This window comes from Erythrolamprus reginae, chromosome 2, assembly GCF_031021105.1.
Source record: "Erythrolamprus reginae isolate rEryReg1 chromosome 2, rEryReg1.hap1, whole genome shotgun sequence".
Taxonomy (NCBI): domain Eukaryota; kingdom Metazoa; phylum Chordata; class Lepidosauria; order Squamata; family Dipsadidae; genus Erythrolamprus; species Erythrolamprus reginae.
In genome coordinates, this window is record NC_091951.1 from 43367208 (window position 1) to 43387496 (window position 20289).

Consider the following 20289-nt stretch of genomic DNA (forward strand, 5'->3'; position numbering starts at 1 on the left):
TTGCCAGAGGCAATTTTTAGCTTGGCTGGTTCCTGACAGTGGTCATTCGCTCTTCTTTTTTTAGGCAAAAGACTATTTTTCCCCCCTCTCCTCAACTTTGCAGTCAGTCCTTCTGTACAGGTTTTGCCCTGGAAGCCATTTCTTCAGGCAGTTCCCAAGCCAGCTTTGGTTTCTATTTTCAACATTTAGGGGGCAGCTAAAAACACCAGACAGATAAACATCAGTTAGATAAAAATATAGTTTGGCCAATTTCTCTACAAAACCATTTGGCCTGGATTTCTAATGATCTGAACGAACTACAGCAAAGGAGAATAGGTTTCTGATGAGGTTTTCTGATGCCGCACGAATCCCAGCGACCGATTAGGTCCCACAGAGTGGGCCTTCTCCAGGTCCCGTCAACTAAACAATGTCGGTTGGCGGGCCCCAGGGGAAGAGCCTTCTCTGTGGCGGCACCGGCCCTCTGGAACCAACTCCCCCCGGAGATTAGAACTGCCCCTACTCTTCCTGCCTTCCGTAAACTCCTTAAAACCCACCTTTGCCGTCAGGCATGGGGGAACTGAAACATCTCCCCCTGGGCATGTTTAATTTATATATGGCATGCTTGTGTGTACGTCTGTTAGTATATGGGGTCTTTTTAAAATCTTTAAATATTTTAAATCTGTCAGATTATTTATGATTTGTTTCCACGTGTTGTGAGCCGCCCCGAGTCTTCAGAGAGGGGCGGCATACAAATCTAAGTAATAAATAAAATAAATAAATAAAAGTATAGGTAGTTCTTGACTTACAGCCCTAATTGGAAGCAGGATTTTAGTCACTGGGTGTTCTGCTGGGCTCTATGGTATGAGTTTCTTGAAAATTCAAGGCTACAAATTTCAGACACACACACACTTGAAAGTTCAAAAACAATGTTCTTTATCACAAAAATTCAAAAGAAACAAAGCACCCTTTTTGTATTGCAAAGAGCACTGGTCCCAAAACAACCTGGTAGTCTGTACAATCCCCTTAATCAGTCCTTAAGTACTTAGCTAGCAGCTGTGAAGAAACGTCACAGCCCTCCTTCTTCCACGAAGTGAAACACACACACTTTGCTCTGCTTTGGTTTCAAAGTCATGAAAGTCCGGAAACAGCAAGGCACAGTCCTGAAGAACAATGATCAGATAATCTTCCACAACGGCCAAGCCAGCACGCTGCTATTTATATCAGCAGCTCTAATTACTGGAGCCCCACCCAAACACCGGTGGCCTCTCTTATCTCCTGTAACATTTCCTCAATTGGTCTCTTCTATGCATAAGTCTGCGCCTGCGTGGGTCTAACACTTCCTCATCCGAAGATAATAGAGATTGGCTTCCTGGGCTGTGTGCCAAGCCCCCCCTCTTCCAAGTCTCCCCCACCTTCTTCTTCGTCCGAGGAAACTGCACTACCTGACTCTGTCGGTAATAAAACAGGCCTATGACATGTTGATGTTTCCCCTGCATCCACCTCCACATTCCTTGGGGCAGGAGCTGGGCCAAAGCCAACCACAACACCGAGTAATACTGTCATTTAGCAAATCATCACATGACTGGACTCAATTTTACAGTGATTTTTATTATGCTGGTGAAGCAAATACAGCAATAGGATGCTGCCCCCATGGGGTGGGGGTGAGGGACGCAGTAGGGGTAGTAAGCTTATGCACTATTTATTGAATACTTAATAGTTTTTTATTGCCCTTCCTTCTCTAGTATCTTAGTGTGAGCCTTAATTACTTTTAAAATATGAAATAATTAAATAGTATGTTTTTACCCATAAATGCTTTAATTGTTTTAATCATTATCTAGAACTGAACTTTTATAGCAATGAAAGAAAATTGAGCTACTTGCCTAACCTGTTATCATACTGAACCTTGTGGGTTCAGTACAAAATCTTAAAATGTTACTGTGCTCCTCAACAGATAATGCTGACTATCATTTGTCCGTTTTGTGGCTATTCAAACAATGTGAAAGAGAGTCCAAGCACCTATCTGAAAACCTATCTTGGTCGGCAAGCCACTCCCACCCAGTCACGTGACCTTTAAGCCATCCCTGGTCACATGATTGTTAAGCCACTCCCACCTGGTCACATGGTCGACAAGCCACTCTTACCTGGTCACATGATCATCAAGCCACACCCACAAAACAAGCTCTGGATCAGAACATATCATAGCGACCAGTTTCATTTGGATGGTGGATAAAGCTTCTGTCATCTGCATGAAAAACCACAACGTGCTTTCAAAACTTCAGAGAGCCCCCCCCCCACAAGTTCAAAAAAGATTAGAGATCTTTGTTGCAAGACTTTCTGTAGTTAAGAACAGATTTCATGTGAAATACTGGGCAACCCCATAGCTGAACATCCCAACCAAACTGTGAGAGAGGGATCTTGGAGTCCTAGTGGACAACCATTTAAAATGAGCCAGCAGTGTGCTGCAGTGGTAAAAACCCCCAACACATTTGTAGGCTACATAAACAGAGGGATAGAATCAAGATCCCGTGAAGTGTTAATACCACTTTATAAGGCCTTGGTAAGGCCACACTTGGAATAATGCATTCAGTTTTGGTCACCACGATATAAAAATATGTTGAGATGCTAGAAAGAGTACAGAGAAGAGCAACAGAGATGATTAGGAGCCTGGAGGCTAAAACATATGAAGAACAGTTGCAGGAACTGGGTATGTCTTGTTTAATGAAAAGAAGGACCAGACATGATAGCAGTCTTCCAATATCTCAGGGGTTGCCAGAAAGAAGAATCAAGCTATTCTCCAAAGCACTTGGACAAGAAGCAATGGGTGGAAACTAAAGCAATGAGAGAAGCAACTTAGAACTAGGGAGAAATTTCCTGTCGGCTAGAACAGCTTGCCAGTGGAAGAGCTTGCCTCTAAAGCTGTGAATGCTCCAACACTGGAAGTTTTAAAGAAGATGTTGGATAACCATTTGTCTGAAGTAGTGTAGGGTCTCCTGCGTAAGTAGGGGGGTTGACTAGAGCAGTGTTTTTCAACCAGTGTGCCGCGGCGCACTAGTGTGCCGCGAGACATGGTCAGGTGTGCCGCGAAGCTCAGAGAGAAATTTATTTATTTATTTATTAGATTTGTATGCCACCCCTCTCCATAGACTCGGGACGGCTAACAACAATAATGAAACAACATATAACAAATCTAATATTTAAAATAATTAAAAGACCCTTATTTTAAAAAACCGAACATACACACAAACATACCATGCATAAATTGTATAGGCCTAGGAGGAAGGGAATATCTCAATTCCCCCATGCCTGATGACAGAGGTGGGTTTTAAGGAGCTTACGAAAGGCGAGGAGGGTGGGGGCAATTCTGATCTCTGGGGGGAGCTGGTTCCAGAAAGAAAGAAAGAGAGAGAGAAAGCAAGAGAAAGCAAGAGAGAGAAACAGCGAGGGAGAGAGAAAGAGAACAAGAGAAAACGAGAACAAGAGAAAGAAAGCAAAAGAGAGAGAGAGCAAGAGAGAGAAAGACATAGGGGGAGGGAGGGAGGGAGGGAGAAAGAGCAAAAAAGAGAAGAAGGAAGGAAGAGAAAGAAAGAGGGATGGAGAGAGAGAAAGAAAGAGGAAGGAAGGGAAAGAAAGAGGGAGCAAAAGGGAGGAAGAGAGAGAGAGAGAGATAATTTTTTGGTCCAAACTTTTTTTACCACCACCCCCGCTCAATGCGCCCCAGGGTTTCGTAAATGTAAAAAATGTGCCCAGGCTCAAAAAAGGTTGAAAACCGCTGGACTAGAAGACCTCCAAGGTCCCTTCCAACTCTGTTATTCTGTTATAACGTGCTCCTTTCACAAAAGACTGTGTCTGTTTTCTATAAGCCTATCTTCTTGGATCCACAGGGCTTCCTGTCTCTTTAAATTTAGCTCCTAGGATTTCTGGCCAGCTCCAAGAAAGTTTTTATGCAGGGCTAGATAGTGGAAGTACTGGACAGGCCCAATAAATCAACCCTGGCTTACTCATTTGTTTAACTGCTGTAGTCCGACGAGACTCTTTTTCTCCGTTGATTTTCATGATAAAACATAGCATCCTGCATATTTACATTTGCACATTGTTTGGCTATGGAAAAAGAGAAGCAAAGCCTCCGAGATAAGAAAACCAAGTTTGAAATGCAGACCCCTGATGCAGATAGCTGGTGAATAAGCAGCCGCGTCCTTCAATAGAAATAATGACAAAGGATACAGATGATAGCAAGAGTCAGAGGAAAGCTTATAACTCCAACGGTGGGAGTTGTAGAACGGTTGGCTAGATGGATGAGTTTTCACTTCCCATCTGCTACTTAAAGCAGGATGGATCACAAGGAATTATGGAACAGCTTGCCTCCAGAAGTTCTGAATGCCCCAACACGGGAAGTTTTTAAGCAGATGTTAGATAACCATCTGTCTGAAGTGGTGTAGGGTTTCCTGCCTAAGCAGGGGGTTGGACTAGAAGACCCCCCCAAGGTCCCTTTCAACTCTATTATTATAACTCTATTATTATTATTATTATTATTATTATTATTATTATTATTATTACTACTATTACTACTATTACTACTATTATTACTATTATTATTACTACTACTACTACTACTACTACTACTACTACTACTACTACGTCAATACAACACAGCAAACGAGATCACTATGCTGGATTTCGTATTTCATCACCAGTCGGGCGCTTCCCAAGCACCTAGGACTGCGTGATGGAGTGGCGAATTATGTGTGCCAATCCCAGTAAAGCGGTCTTTTGCAATTGACAGATGGAGATTTTGTCAATTCTGATGGTTTTCAAATGTCCGCTGGGATCCTTTGGCACTGCGCCCAGCGTGCCAAGTATCACTGGGTCCACTTTCACTGGCTTATGCCAGAGTCGTTGCAGCTCGATTTTTAGATCTTCGTATTTCACTAATTTCTCTAGCTGCTTCTCCTCAATTCTGCTGTCCCCTGGGATTGCAATGTCGATGATCCATACATTATTATTATTATTATTATTATTATTATTATTATTATTTATTTATTTATTCATTCATTCATTCATTTATTTATTAGATTTGTATGCTGCCCCACACCGTAGACTCGGGGTGGCTCACAGCAACAATAAAACAATGTACAGTACAACAAATCTAATAATTTAAAAACACTTATTATTATTATTACTATTATTACTATTATTATTATTATTACTGGAATTGTCTATTATTGGTCTTAGGGCAGGAGTAGGCAAAGTTGGCTCTTCTATGACATCTGGACTTCAACTCCCAGAATTCCTTAGCTAGCATGATTGGCTCAGGAATACTGGGAGTTGAAGTCCACAAGTCATAGAAGAGCCAACTTTACCTACCCCTGGACTAGGGCAATGTTGGCAAACCTTTTTTGGTTAGGGTGCCAAAAGGGTGCACATTCGTGCCCACACCCATAATGCAATGCCCTCCCCTCGTGCATGCACACACACACCTGTTTTGCTCCCCCGCAAATGCGCCCAGGCCTCACTGAAACCTCTGGGCTTCCGGTAGACCCGTTGGGCCGTTTTTCACCATCCCCATGGTTTAGGAGGCTTTCCTGAAGCCTGGAGTGAGCAAAAACAGCCAAAAAGAAGGCCAAAAATCAGCTAGCCAGCATGTGCATGCATATTGGATCTGAGCTAGGGCAACAGATCATGTGCCAGCAGATGTTCTATAGGTTTCCTATCACTGGATTAGGGCATGTGACTGAGTTCAAAATGATTTGGGGAGTTTGGTTTTTTTTTTGCAGTGACAAAGTTAAGTAGAACCCAGAGCTAAGTAGAACCAGTGACAAAGTTAAGTAGAACCCAGAGTTAAGAAGAACCAGTGACAAAGTTAAGTAGAACCCAGAGCTAAGAAGAACCAGTGACAAAGTTAAGTAGAACCCAGAATTAAGTAGAACCAATGGCAAAGTTAAGTAGAACCCAGAGTTAAGTAGAACCAGTGACAAAGTTAAGTAGAACCCAGAGTTAAGAAGAACCAGTGACAAAGTTAAGTAGAACCCAGAGCTAAGAAGAACCAGTGACAAAGTTAAGTAGAACCCAGAGTTAAGTAGAACCAATGGCAAAGTTAAGTAGAACCCAGAGTTAAGTAGAACCAGTGACAAAGTTAAGTAGAACCCAGAGTTAAGAAGAACCAGTGACAAAGTTAAGTAGAACCCAGAGTTAATAAGAACCAGTGACAAAGTTAAGTAGAACCCAGAGTTAATAACAACCAGTGACAAAGTTAAGTAGAACCCAGAGTTAATAAGAACCAGTGACAAAGTTAAGTAGAACCCAGAGTTAAGTAGAACCAGTGGCAAAGTTAAGTAGAACCCAGAGTTAAGTAGAACCAGTGACAAAGTTAAGTAGAACCCAGAGTTAAGTAGAACCAGTGACAAAGTTAAGTAGAACCCAGAGTTAAGAAGAACCAGTGACAAAGTTAAGTAGAACCCAGAGTTAAGAAGAACCAGTGACAAAATTAAGTAGAACCCAGAGTTAAGAAGAACCAGTGACAAAGTTAAGTAGAACCCAGAATTAAGTAGAACCAGTAACAAAGTAGAACCCAGAGTTAAGTAGAACCAGTGACAAAGTTAAGTAGAACCCAGAGTTAAGTAGAACCAGTGACAAAGTAGAACCCAGAGTTAAGTAGAACCAGTGGCAAAGTTAAGTAGAACCCAGAGTTAAGTAGAACCAGTGACAAAGTTAAGTAGAACCCAGAGTTAAGTAGAACCAGTGACAAAGTTAAGTAGAACCCAGAGTTAAGAAGAACCAGTGACAAAATTAAGTAGAACCCAGAGTTAAGAAGAACCAGTGACAAAGTTAAGTAGAACCCAGAGTTAAGTAGAACCAGTGACAAAGTAGAACCAGTGACAAAGTAGAACCCAGAGTTAAGTAGAACCAGTGACAAAGTAGAACCCAGAGTTAAGTAGAACCAGTGGCAAAGTTAAGTAGAACCCAGAGTTAAGTAGAACCAGTGACAAAGTTAAGTAGAACCCACCTCTTTGGAGAGGGGTGGCATACAAATCTAATTAATTAATTAATTAATTAATTAATTAATTATAACAACAACAACAACAACAACAACAACAGGGGTGTAAAGCTCAATTTCATTGAGGGTCGCATCAGGCTCCATGTCACTCACCTGATCTAATGGCACTTTTGCCAGTAGCATGTTTTGCTAGCACTCTGCCAGCAAAAACTGAGCTCACGAGAGCACAAGCTCAATTTTTTGCTGGCAGAGTCCTGCAGGAGGCCATCGCGGCTGAAAATGGAGCCCGGGAGGATCACGCACAGCCCTCGTAAGCACTGTTTTTAAGATCGGAGGCATCGCTGGCAGAGGCACTGCAGGCTGGACCTTTTGCTGTTCCCAGGATGATCTAAGCACTCCCCGGGCCAGATTCGGGCCCAGGCCTTGAGTTTGACACCCCTGGGATAGAAGAAGCAGTAGGAAAATGTATGGAAGGGTGTTAAATGGAGGATAATAACCGAACTCCATTTCCATCAAATCCCAGAGGGCAGGCAGAGCAACTACGCTGCAGAAACCCTGTCTAGACTACATCTTGACTGTCCGGGTCAAGGAACAATTCTGAAAGAGGGCATCCTTTGAGTGTTTGCACTAATGCTGTTGACACTGAAGACTGGTGGTGGGAGGTAGCGAGGAGAGCTGGATCCCCAGGAGAGAGAGGGGGCGTATTCCAGAAACATCGAGGGGGAACTCAGGTGTTACGTGTGAGAGAAAGAGGGTGAAGATGGCCCCTCCCCAATAGTTCACACACTATAATATAGATACAGATAACTGAGGTCTCAGCAGGGGTGGTGGGTTCCATTTACCTTTGCCACTGGTTCGCATTGCGATGTTGTATGCATGTGCTGTCATGAATTTCTGCTTCCACGCATGTTCAGCAGCCCGATAGAGCCAGAAATGGAAGTTCTGTGCTAGCAAAAACTTCAGAAGAGAAGGATTTAGGGATGGTGATTTCTGACAGTCTCAAAATGGGTGAACAGTGCAGCCAGGCGGTAGGGAAAGCAAGTAGAATGCTTGGCTGCATAGCTAGAGGTATAACAAGCAGGAAGAGGGAGATTATGATCCCGCTGTATAGAGTGCTGGTGAGACCACATTTGGAATACTGTGTTCAGTTCTGGAGACCTCACCTACAAAAAGATATTGACAAAATTGAACGGGTCCAAAGACGGGGTATAAAAATGGTGGAAGGTCTTAAGCATAAAACTTAACAGGAAAGACTTCATGAACTTTGCTGTAAGCCGCCCCGAGTCTACGGAGAGGGGCGGCATACAAATCTAATAAATAATAATAACTAATAATAACTCAATCTGTATATTCTGGAGGACAGAAGGAAAAGGGGGGGGGACATGATCGAAACATTTAAATATGTTAAAGGGTTAAATAAGATTCAGGAGGGAAGTGTTTTTAATAGGAAAGTGAACACAAGAACAAGGGGACACAATCTGAAGTTAGTTGGGAAAAAGATCAGAAGCAACGTGAGAAAATATTATTTGACTGAAACAGCAGTAGATGCTTGGAACAAACTTCCAGCAGACATGGTCGGTAAAGACCCATCTCTGCCGCCAGGCGTGGGGGGATTAACCTCCTCCCCTTTTTCTCTGACCTCTATATTGATCAGCTGTACTGAGTGTGTATGACTGTGTAGTTAATGGGGTTTTTTTTAACATGTATTTTAATTTAGTTTAAATTTTAACGTTAGATTTGTATTGTATTATATTACTGTCTTGTTGTGAGCCGCCCCGAGTCTTGGGTGAGGGGCGGCACACAAATCTAATAAATTCAAAACTCAATTCAATTCAACTTATAGCAACTTCAGGGTTGATAAAGTCCTCCCAGCTCACAGCTTGGTTTTCAAGGTGTCCCAAGTCACGGAGTTTGCCGGCAGCGGATCTGTCAGAGTCTGGGCGAGATCGTATATATCTGAGCCGCAATAATTCAGGAAAATGGCTCTCTTTCTGTTGCTGTCGGCGTCCTTCATGCCCGCAGCTTCTAGGAAGATGTCAAATTTTGATATGTAGTTGTCCCATGTGAATTTCTCTGGGTCGAAGAAGTCAGGAGCTCTTCCGACAGGCAGGTTGTCCATGATGGAGATCGTAGGTTCGACCATCCGACGTCGCCAGTGAAAAGTCTGAGGCAGCTCGGGTTTAAACGGTTCCTTTATTGTCAGCTCTATTTGACAAGTGACTTCAGCTAGGAACGCGTCTGGCTTTTACACAGCGCCAGACGCTCCTTTTATACTTTTAGGCTTCCCGCCGAAACCCAACTGTCAGCATCTTAGCCAATCAGAGGCGTCTAACAAAATTCAACTATTTACACTGAGTAGTACATACTCAACAGTAATGAACTCTTATTTACAATCTGAAGTTGATGGGGGCAAATTTAGAGGGGAAAAAATGGGTGTGAGGAATGACCAGCAAATGATAGCAGCGTGATAGAACTCAGGCTGTGTTTGAATTATTGCAAAGTTAACGTAGAAGAAGAATGGAGATTTAGTAGGAGGAAGCAATATGCTTTCCATTGTAAATTAGTCCATCTCCTTTCAGATTCTGCCCAGGGTTGTGATTTATAAATCCTGCCTCCCAGAAACAATGGGATCCAGAGCCAAATACAAAGTGGTGATTCAGAGAGAGATAACTGTCTAACTGCACTTGTGAGTTGACTTGAAGTACTACCTAGCCCAGTGTTTTTCAACCAGTGTGCCGCGGCACAGTAGTGTGCCGCGAGACATGGTCAGGTGTGCCGCGAAGCTCAGCAAGAGAGAGAAAGAGAGAGAAAGAAAGCAAGAAAGAGAGAGAAAGAAAGAGAAAGAAAGCAAGAGAGAGAGAAAGAAAGAGAAAGCAAGCAAGAGAGAGAGAGAAAGAAAGAGAAAGAAAGCAAGAGAGAGAGAGAAAGAAAGAGAAAGAAAGCAAGAGAGAGAGAGAAAGAAAGCAAGAGAGAGAGAGAAAGAAAGAGAAAGAAAGCAAGAGAGAGAAAGAAAGAAAGAGAAAGAAAGCAAGAGAGAGAGAGAAAGAAAGCAAGAGAGAGAGAGAAAGAAAGAGAAAGAAAGCAAGAGAGAGAGAGAAAGAAAGAGAAAGAAAGCAAGAGAGAGAGAGAAAGAAACAGAAAGAAAGCAAGAGAGAGAGAAAGAAAGAGAAAGAAAGCAAGAGAGAGAGAAAGACAGAGAAAGAAAGCAAGAGAGAGAGAGAGAGAAAGAGAAAGCAAGCAAGAGAGAGAGAGAAAGAAACAGAAAGAAAGCAAGAGAGAGAAAGAAAGCAAGAGAGAGAGAGAGAAAGAGAGGCAGGGAAGGAGGGAGAGATAGAAAGAGGGAGAGAAATAGAGCGAAAGGGAGGAAGAGAGAGAGAGAGATTTTTTTTGTCCAAACTTTTTTTAAGCCCCCTCACTCCCCCCCCCGCTCAAGGTGCCCCATTATTTTGTATATGTAAAAAATGTGCCGCAGCTCAAAAAAGGTTGAAAATCACTGACCTAGCCTGCCAAGCAAAGGGCCTTTGCATAAGTCTGCAAAGGACTTTGCTGAGTGGAATAACTGGTGGGTCTTCCAGCCAGGAACTCCCATTCAGAAACAGGTTGCTGGTGAGATGACAGAGATAGGCAATGCTCCAGAAATGATGGTTTTCAGTTCATGCAGCCTAAGCGACTAAATGGACAGGTTGCTTGGAAGGAGCGAAGCCAAGCTCATGCATTTTGGATCCGCGCCCACTTGGCCGGCTATGAGGAGTGGAAATGATAAATCCTTCTTTAAAGGAGTGCTGTGTCCTAAAAAAAAGCTGATTGCCGAGAGACTTTATTAAAGTTCCTTCCTGCCATTTTAGCGGATATATCAGCTTCTTGTAACTTTTTTTTTTTTCTGGGTACGTTCATGAGTGGGTGTTGGCATCACATGTTCGAGTTTTTCTCGGATTAATCTAATTACTGTATTTTTCGGAGTATAAGAAGCACCTTCCCCCCACCCCCAAAAGAGGCTGAAAATTTGGCTATACTGTACTCTTATAAAATTGAATGGGTCCAAAGACGGGCTACAAAAATGGTGGAAGGTCTTAAGCATAAAACGTATCAGGAAAGACTTCATGAACTCAATCTGTATAATCTGGAGGACAGAAGGGAAAGGGGGGACATGATCGAAACATTTAAATATGTTACAGGGTTAAATAAGGGTTAAATAAGGTTCAGGAAGGAAATGTTTTTAATAGGAAAGTGAACCCAAGAACAAGGGGGCACTATTATTATTATTATTATTATTATTATTATTATTATTATTATTATTATTTAGATTTGTATGCCGCCCCTCTCCAGAGACTCTCCAGAGACTCGGGGCGGGCCACACCCACTGAAAAACAGCCAGACACTCTGGTAAATCCAAAAGTAGTTTATAGCAGGAAAAAATAAGCACAAAGGAAAACCTGTCTTCACAGCAGACAGGTTACAATACTTTACAACAGGGTCTTGATGTCCAGTCAATTCCAAAAGCTTCTTGCTGGCACCCCCCCCCCAAGGTTTCAAGAGTCCAAGGCACAAACCAGGATTGTAGCCACCAAAGTTCACAGACAGGTCTCACGAATCTCCAAGATAAAACTCCACAAGCCAGGAAGGGTGGGGCCGCCTTTTATCCTTTCCCAAGCACCACACCCAAACCCAGCTGCGACCCCTAATGCTGGAAATATCTGGCCAATTGCGTTCTTCTCTCGTTAGCTCTCCTCTGTCGCATATCTATGAAGTCACTAGCATCTTCCCCCAGGGAATCCAGGCTGCTTGCTGGGGAGAGCTCCCCCTGGTGGAACTCTGGCTGTCCTTCATCTTCAGCCTGGGATTCAGCTTCTTCATCAGTCTGCCCCTCCTGGTCCTCAGCCTCTGAGCCGGACACCGACAGCAAATCAGCCATTCCCGGAGGGGTCCCAGGCTGAACCACAACAACATTACAAATCTAATAAAAATTTAAAAGTCAATTAAAAAAACATTAATATAACATAAACAGTGTCATAAAATCCCCAATTACACAGTCGTACACATTCAGCCCAGTTAATCATACAACAGAGGTCAGGAAACACAATGAAGGGGGGAGGTAGTCATTGCCACGCCTGGCGACAGAGGTGAGTCTTCAGCATTTTACGGAAGGTGAGGAGGGTGGGGGCTGTTCGAATCTCTGGAGGGAATTGATTCCAATCTGAGGTTAGTTGGGGGAAAGATCAGAAGCAACGTGAGAAAATATTATTTTACTGAAAGAGTGGTAGATGCTTGGAACAAACTTCCAGGAGACGTGGTTAGTAAATCCACCGTAACTGAATTTAAACATGCCTGGGATAAACATAAAGTGTTCCCTCGATTTACGCGGGTTTGAACTTCGTGAAAAGTGTATACCACGGTTTTTCAAAAATATTAATTAAAAAATACTTCGCTTTTTCCCCCCCATACCACGGTTTTTCCCACCCGATGACGTCATATGTCATTGCCAAACTTTTGTCCACCTTTAATAATACAGTTCGTTGTGCTGGTTAGTTACTATGAAACTTTCAAAGAGCCTTGTAATCAAAATAGTTAAAGGCCTACTACCTCTTCCCATGCATATCTGCTCCTAATTTTCAAATCTATTTATTTACTTATTAAATTTATAGGACGCCCTGCGGACACAGGGCGGCTCACAAGAATAAAAATAGATACAATGGTGATAAATACTATTAAAACATTAAAAATATTAAAAGCCCACCAATAAAACAGACAGTTATTCTTCTTTCATACAAGTGGCCGGAAAGAAGCTTTCGCTCGCGGTCTTCAAGCCTGCAGGCATAGATGTCTTTCTAATGCCTTTTGAAAGGCAAGAAGAGTGGGAGCCATATGCATCTCTAGGGGGAGTTGGTTCCAGAGGGCTGGGGCCACAACAGAGAAGGCTCTCCCCCGTGGACCCACCAGTCGGCATTGTTTAGCCGACGGGGCTTGGAGGAGGCTGACTCTCCGACCTAACTGGTCACTGGGATGTGTGAAATCCTGGAAAATCTTCTGGTAAAGAGGTCTTGAAAATGCTTTCAGCCAGCGATGAAAACAATTTTTGTTAAGGTTTTGTTTCTGACATTGTCTCCTGATTGCATTGTGATGAACGCATTGGATTCTGATTTATTTATTTTATTCCCAGATATTGCTCTCTTAGATTTATTATTTTTATTTTTTTTCCTTAGACACATTACATTTTGCTACATTAATTAATGTATGCCTTTATACACAATCCACAGGGAACATGACCAATTACCCAGATGGTGAATATGAGTACATTATATTTTCAAATAGTTTTGTCTAATAATTGTACATTGTCTCCACCACTTAACAGCTGGAAGCTGTTTACATAATTAATTAATTAATTAATTAATTAATTAATTAATTAATTTGCCACTCATTCCAAAATGGACTCACAGCGGCTAACAACAGTCACAAATACAGCAAAATGTCATTTGGCGGGGCCCAGGGGGAGAGCCTTCTCTGTGGCGGCCCCAGCCCTCTGGAACCAACTCCCCCCGGAGATTAGAATTGCCCCCACCCTCCTCGCCTTTCGTAAGCTCCTTAAAACCCACCTCTGCTGTCAGGCATGGGGGGACTGAGTTATTCTTTCCCCCTAGGCCTTTACAATTTATGTAAATTTTATGTTTATTTGTATGTATGTTTGATTTTACAATAAGGGTTTTTTAGTTGTTTTAGTATTGGATTTACATGCTGTTTTTTATTACTGTTGTTAGCCGCCCCGAGTGTATGGAGAGGGGCGGCATACAAATCCAATAAGTAAGTAAGTAAGTAAGTAAGTAAGTAAGTAAGTAAGTAAGTAAGTAAGTAAGTAAATAAATAAATAATTAGTTAAAAAAAAAAAGCAATTAAAACACGACAATAAAATCAACAATGTAGTAAAACAATAATATCATAAAAAGAACCATGCATACATTACAATACAATCAAAATATGCAGATGATGGTAGTAAGTATGGAAAATCATTATTATCTGAGTTCCTATGTCAAACATCAGCCAAGGGGGTAAAAACTTCTGTTGTTTCTACTATTAAATGTGAGGAAACAATCTTTGTTGAAATTATGGAAGGAGACAGCTTTGTTGGTGCTCTACAAAAACATCTTGTGATTTTGTATACTGTTTCCCATCCACTTACTACCCACTTAGCCAGTTTTATTCAACCTTGGTAGCTTTGAGATGTCTAAATTTCAACTCCCAGAATTCTCTAGCCACCATGCTAGCTGGGAAAGTCCACACATCTTAAAATTGCCATGGTGGAGAAACTCTTTGGCAGGAATAGAAACATAGAAACATAGAAGATGGATGGCAGAAAAAGACCTCATGGTCCATCTAGTCTGCCCTTATACTATTTCCTGTATTTTATCTTAGGATGGATATATGTTTATCCCAGGCATGTTTAAATTCAGTTACTGTGGATTTACCAACCACGTCTGCTGGAAGTTTGTTCCAAGGATCTACTACTCTTTCAGTAAAATAATATTTTCTCATGTTGCTTTTGATCTTTCCCCCAACTAACTTCAGATTGTGTCCCCTTGAGTTTCCTTGAACCCCTACCATGATATGTGTATCAAAACCACTGAACTTTTTTTTTTTCTTCCTTCATCCAAAGGACACTTTGGCTGCCTATCCTTGTGGTTCGGACCACACTCCCAGTCCCATGGCGAGTCGAGTGCCACTTGAAGCAACGCCAGTCCTGGAAAAAGAAAATGCCCGACTAACTGCCGTGGCTGCCAGCACTGAAGATGGACACACCGTTGTTTTCCTGGGTGACAGCCAAGGCCAACTACACAAGGTAGTTATCTCAGACCCGAGAGGAAAGCGTGCTTATATACAAAGTGTGCATATGTATGCTTATATGTGCATTTGGGTCAATATTAAAGGGGGTGGGGAAAATGATATTGCCATAGGTCTACACTATAGGCCACCCGCCCAAACAGAGGAAGTAGATGAACATTTTGCTAGTCAGCTAACTAAGGTATGTAGGAAGCACATCACAATAGTAATGGGGGATTTTAATTACTCTGACATTAGCTGGGAGACAAACCCTGCACCAAGTGGAAGATCCAACTGGTTCCTAACAAACCTAGCAGACAACTTTCCTACCCAAAAAATAGAGAAAGGAACAAGGGGATTAGCCATACTGTATTGGATTTAATTCTCACCAACAGAGATGAAATGTTGGAAGATGTTGAAGCTACAGGAACCTTGGGGGCAACAGGCTCAAACTCAACCCGGATAAGACGGAGTGGCTGTGGGTTCTGCCTCCCAGGGACAATTCCATCTGTCCGTCCATAACCCTGGGCGGGGGGGGGGGAGAATTATTGACCCCCTCAGAGAGGGTCCGCAACTTGGGTGTCCTCCTCGATCCACAGCTCACATTAGAAAATCATCTTTCAGCTGTGGCGAGGGGGACCAGGACTCACTGCTCACAGTCACTCATGCCCTCATCACCTCGAGGTTTGACTACTATAATGCTCTCTACATGGGGCTACCTTTGAAAAGTGTTCGGAAACTTCAGATTGTGCAGGATGCAGCTGCGAGAGCAATCATGGGCTTTCCTAAATATGCCCATGTCACACCAACACTCCGCAGTCTGCATTGGTTGCCGATCAATTTCCGGTCACAATTCAAAGTGTTGGTTATGACCTATAAAGCCCTTCATGACATCGGACCATCTCTGGGACCGCCTTCTGTGGGTTGGACTTGATGACCTGCATGGTCCCTTTCAACTGTAACAATAAATAAATAAAAATAAAATTGAAAGACAAAAAGGACAAGTATAAAAAGTAGAAAGAAGGGGAAATAACTAAGGCAGAATAACAGCAAATAGCCCGAGTTTGTAAAGACGGAAGTGAGGAAAGCTAAAGTTCATAATAAACAAAGGCTTGCAACGAAAGTTAAAAAAAATAACAAAAAAAGCCTCTTCCAATGTATTAAAAACAAGAAAAAAGTCAAGGAAACAATTGCTCCATTGCAGGGAGAAAGTGGCAAGAAGGTGACAAGCAACAAGGAGAAAACAAAGGGGGGAAAAACAGTCCAATCTATCAAAAACAACATCACAAAAAATCAACATCTAATATCAATGAGCAATGGTTATCAAATGCCAGAGTTTTGATCACCTAATTGTGGGGAATATAATTTCAGATCTCATAATTTGAAGGGGGGGGGGGTTTAATTGGAAGACTGGTCATAGATTTCATTGTTTTCATTGCCCTTGTAACTTCGGACAGTTACTACATGAATGGTTGTTAAACGAGGACTAGCTGTAAGTGGAAATTTCCATGCATACTGCCTTGAACTGCCAAAGAAAAATGGCCACATAAATGTAGTGGGTAAAGGAATATAGATGCTTTATACTCTCACATGCATGCTTGACTAGTTTCCTTAATAATTTTGCCGATTCTTCCTATGACCACATTAAGGGCCACATCTGGCTTTCAAGCAAAATAAAACAGATGTCTAGAATAAAGCAGATGTCTAGAAAGTTGAGTGGCTTCTGCGAACTAAGTGAATCCTGAGATTTCACACAGCCTCATCGATGGCTAGAAACTTGAAGAAAAATTAGAGTCTGAGATTCTTCAATTGGCACCAACACCTGTGTTTGATGTAAATAATAGAAACATACATTCTGTTCTTATTATTCTGCTACATATCCCTAAATATTTTCTTCTTCTTTTTGGCAACGCAAGGAGGTGTATATTTTTTTTAAAAAAATATTTTAATTAAATTTTTATTACAACAAACAAACAAACAAATCTTACAGAAAACGTGCCCAACACCAATAAACCCCACCACCATTTAGGGGGTTAAATTATTTCCAATAAATTTCAATTTCTTCCTTAGCTCCGGTTTACATTTCTTTACATACAAAAAGTGATTGGAATTTATTTTTCACATTGTCGTTATAAATTCTACTTCAGATATAACTTTTCACCTTATTCCATCGTGCCATCAGCTTCTCCAATTTATTTTCATCAAAGTTATTTAATCTTATTTCCATAATTTCGAAGTGGATGTGGTCCACCATATACCAGTACCAATTCTGGACTGTCCATTTATTACTATCCTTCCACCCTAGTACCACTACTGCTTGAGCGCTTTCCAAAGCTGCTGTTTTGATTTCTTTAAATTCTCGTAATTCCCCATGTTTAACTAGTGTTGCTAATTCTTTTGTGATTATCCAATTAATGTTTAGCATACAGTGGAACCCCGACATAAGAGCTGCTCTACTTAAGAGCAACTCGAGATAAGAGCTGGGAGGGGAGAGATATTTTTGTTCTACTTACAAGCCCAAGTTCGAGATACAAGCGCCAAGGAGCTGTCTCCTGAAGCCAAATGCTAACTTCTGCGTTCGGCTTCAGGAGACAGCTGCGAAGCGGCGCGCGTGTTTTAAAAGGTTGCAGCCGGCCTGGGGGGCTCGGGGGGGTGCTTGCAGCTTTCTTTCTTGCTCTTTTTCTTTCTCTCTTTTACCTTCCCTTCCTCTATTTCTTCTTTTCTTTCTCCTTCCCACCTTCTTCCCTCCCTCCCTCCTTTCACTCATTCCTCTCTTACTCTCCCCTTTCATAAGTTTCCTTGCTTCCTTCCTCTGTTCCTGTCCCTTCCCCCTTTCTTTCTTTCTTTCTTGCTCTTTTTCTTTCTCTCTTTTACCTTCTCTTCCTCTATTTCTTCTTTTCTTTCTCCTTCCCACCTTCTTCCCTCCCTCCCTTCACTCATTCCTCTCTTACTCTCCCCTTTCATAAGTTTCCTTGCTTCCTTCCTCTGTTCCTGTCCCTTCCCTCTTTCCTTCCTTCCTTCCCACCCTCCGTCCATTCATTCACCCATTCCTCTCTTGATCGCTTAAAGCCGGTCCCTGGTGCAAAAAGGGTTGGGGACCTCTGTCCTACAGGATTGGGTGGCAGAGAAGTTGAACATATGTAAATTTAAAAGTTTAAGAAAGTTTACAAGTTATTCATTTATATGTACATGTACATTTCTTCATTAAAAACATGTCTTTCTGCATAATTTAGACTAACTTTGTGAGTTTTTTGAGGGCTGGAACCAATTAAAATTATTTACATTAATTCCTATGGGGAAAAGTCGTTCGAGATAAGAGCTGCTCGACTTAAGAGCCCAGGTCCGGAACGAATTAAACTCGTATCTCGAGGTACCACTGTATTGTTAATTTCATTCTGTACTTCCTTCCAAAATTTTTGAACTTCAACACATTTCCAGAGCATATGCATAAAAACTCCTTTTATTTGGCAACCATGCCAAGGAGGTGTATAAAACACTCTTTCCTGTGTTGTATATTTGATAAAATGTACGGCTTCTTTGAAAAGTAGGTAAATTTCTGAATTTGGAAAAATCACTGAGTTCATTTTTCCACATATAAATAGCTTGCGATATGAACCTTGATTTGATCTATCGCTGCATTAGTGGCAATGGCATTTAATACAACCTTGACTCAAGATTTAGAACAACATTTTTTTCCCCCTCAGCTATCCCCCAGAAATGCTTTCTTTTCTTGTTTTTTAAAAAGGAAGATTTTGCAATCCAGAATGGCAATTATTTTGGGTGGGTTCATGAAAAAGAAGAACTCCGCGGTATCTGGTATGCAGTTTCCATATTATAAATCAGAAAACTGAAACTGCAAGATCATCATAGGTGTCCAGACTAAAGCTCAGTTGTCATTTAGCCTGACTGTCCTGTCAGACAAAAAGATGTTCTGAAGCTTTGCAATACAGTGATCCCTCGAGTTTCGCGATCTTGATCTTCGCGAAACGCTATATCGTTATTTTTTAAAAAATATTAATTAAAAAAAAACCACTTCCGGGTTTGGCTTCGGGAGTCAGCTGGGAAGCGGCGCGGCTGTTTTAAAAGGTCGCAGCCGGCCTGGGGGGCTTCCCAGCACCCCCCCGAACCCCCAACCCGGGTTCGGGGGGTGCTGGGAAGCTCCCCAGGCCGGCTGCAACCTTTTAAAACAGCCGCGCCGCTTCCCAGCTGAGTCCTGAAGCCAAATGCCAAAGGCGAACTTCCGCGTTTGGCTTCAGGACTCAGCTGGGAAGCGGCGCGGCTGTTTTAAAAGGTCGCAGCCAGCCTGGGGGGCTTCCCAGCACCCCCCCCCCCGAACCCCCAACCTGGGTCTTCCCGGCCGCCCACGCAAAGGGGAAACCCCGGCTCCTCGCTGATGCCCGCCGCTCGCCCGCCCGCCAGCAAGAGGGAGAAGACCCAGGGAAGGTTCCTTCGGCCGCCCAGCAGCTGATCTGCTCGGTAGCGCAGCAGCAGCGAGGAGCCGAATCGGGGTTTCCCCTTTGCGTGGGCGGCGGGGAACGCAAACTCCACCATCTACGCATGCGCGGCCATAGAAAAAAGGGTGCACATGCGCAGATGGTGTTTTTACTTCCGCAACCCTACATCGCAAAAAATCAATTATCGCGAGGGGTCTTGGAACGGAACCCTCACGATAATAGAGGGATCACTGTACAGGTAAATCCTTCCTTACCATTGCCTCATTCAGCTACGGTTCTAAGCTACAACGGTGCTGAAAAAGCAGGTTTACAACTGGACCTCGAACTTATAATGTTAAGTATTAGGGAGTTAGCAGAGTTACAGAGGCTAAACGTGGAGGTTATAGATATCCAGCTAATATTCACACAGATATGAGCAGTATTCAAATTACCTGGGAGAAACCCCTCTTAGCAGTAGCGACTGCGAAAGAGACCTCGGAGTCTTGGTGGACAATCAACTAAACATGAGCCAACAATGTGCAGCAGCAGCTAAAAAAGCCAACAATCCTCAGCTGCATCAACAGGGGAATACACTCCAAGACCAGGGAAGTCTTAATACCACTCTACTACGCCCTGGCCCGACCACACCTGGAGTATTGCATTCAGTTCTGGTCACCGCACTTCAAAAGAGACATTGAAACAGGGTTGTTAAGTGAATCTGGCTTCCCTATTGACTTTGCCTGCCATAAGGTTGCAAAAGGTGATGATCTCATGACCTCTGGACACGGCAACCGTTGTAAATACCCTGCTGGTCAAAATTTTGAACACATGACCACATTGATGCTACAATGGCTTGTAAATGTGAAAAAAACGGTCCTAAGTCATTTTTTAAAAAATTGCCATCGTAGAATTCCATAGTTATGGAATGAATATCCCAAAGGTGATTTTTCAGGAGGCAAGTGGACTTCTTTTTTTCTTCTGAAGAGGTTTCGCTTTTCATCCAGGAAGCTTCTTTGAATAGAATTTTATTGGCCAAGTGTGATTGGACACACAAGAAATTTGGCTTGGATCATATGC

The 20289-nt window shown here is 42.5% G+C and overlaps 1 protein-coding gene across 1 annotated transcript in view; it reads left to right on the forward strand.

The window, feature by feature from the left end:
- Positions 1-20289, forward strand: part of PLXNB1 (plexin B1) — a 160377-nt gene that overhangs the window by 20500 nt on the left and 119588 nt on the right. The window contains exon 2 of the mRNA XM_070738026.1: positions 14616-14798. Coding sequence (XP_070594127.1) covers positions 14616-14798 — 183 coding nt within the window. The remainder of the gene's footprint in view (positions 1-14615; positions 14799-20289) is intronic.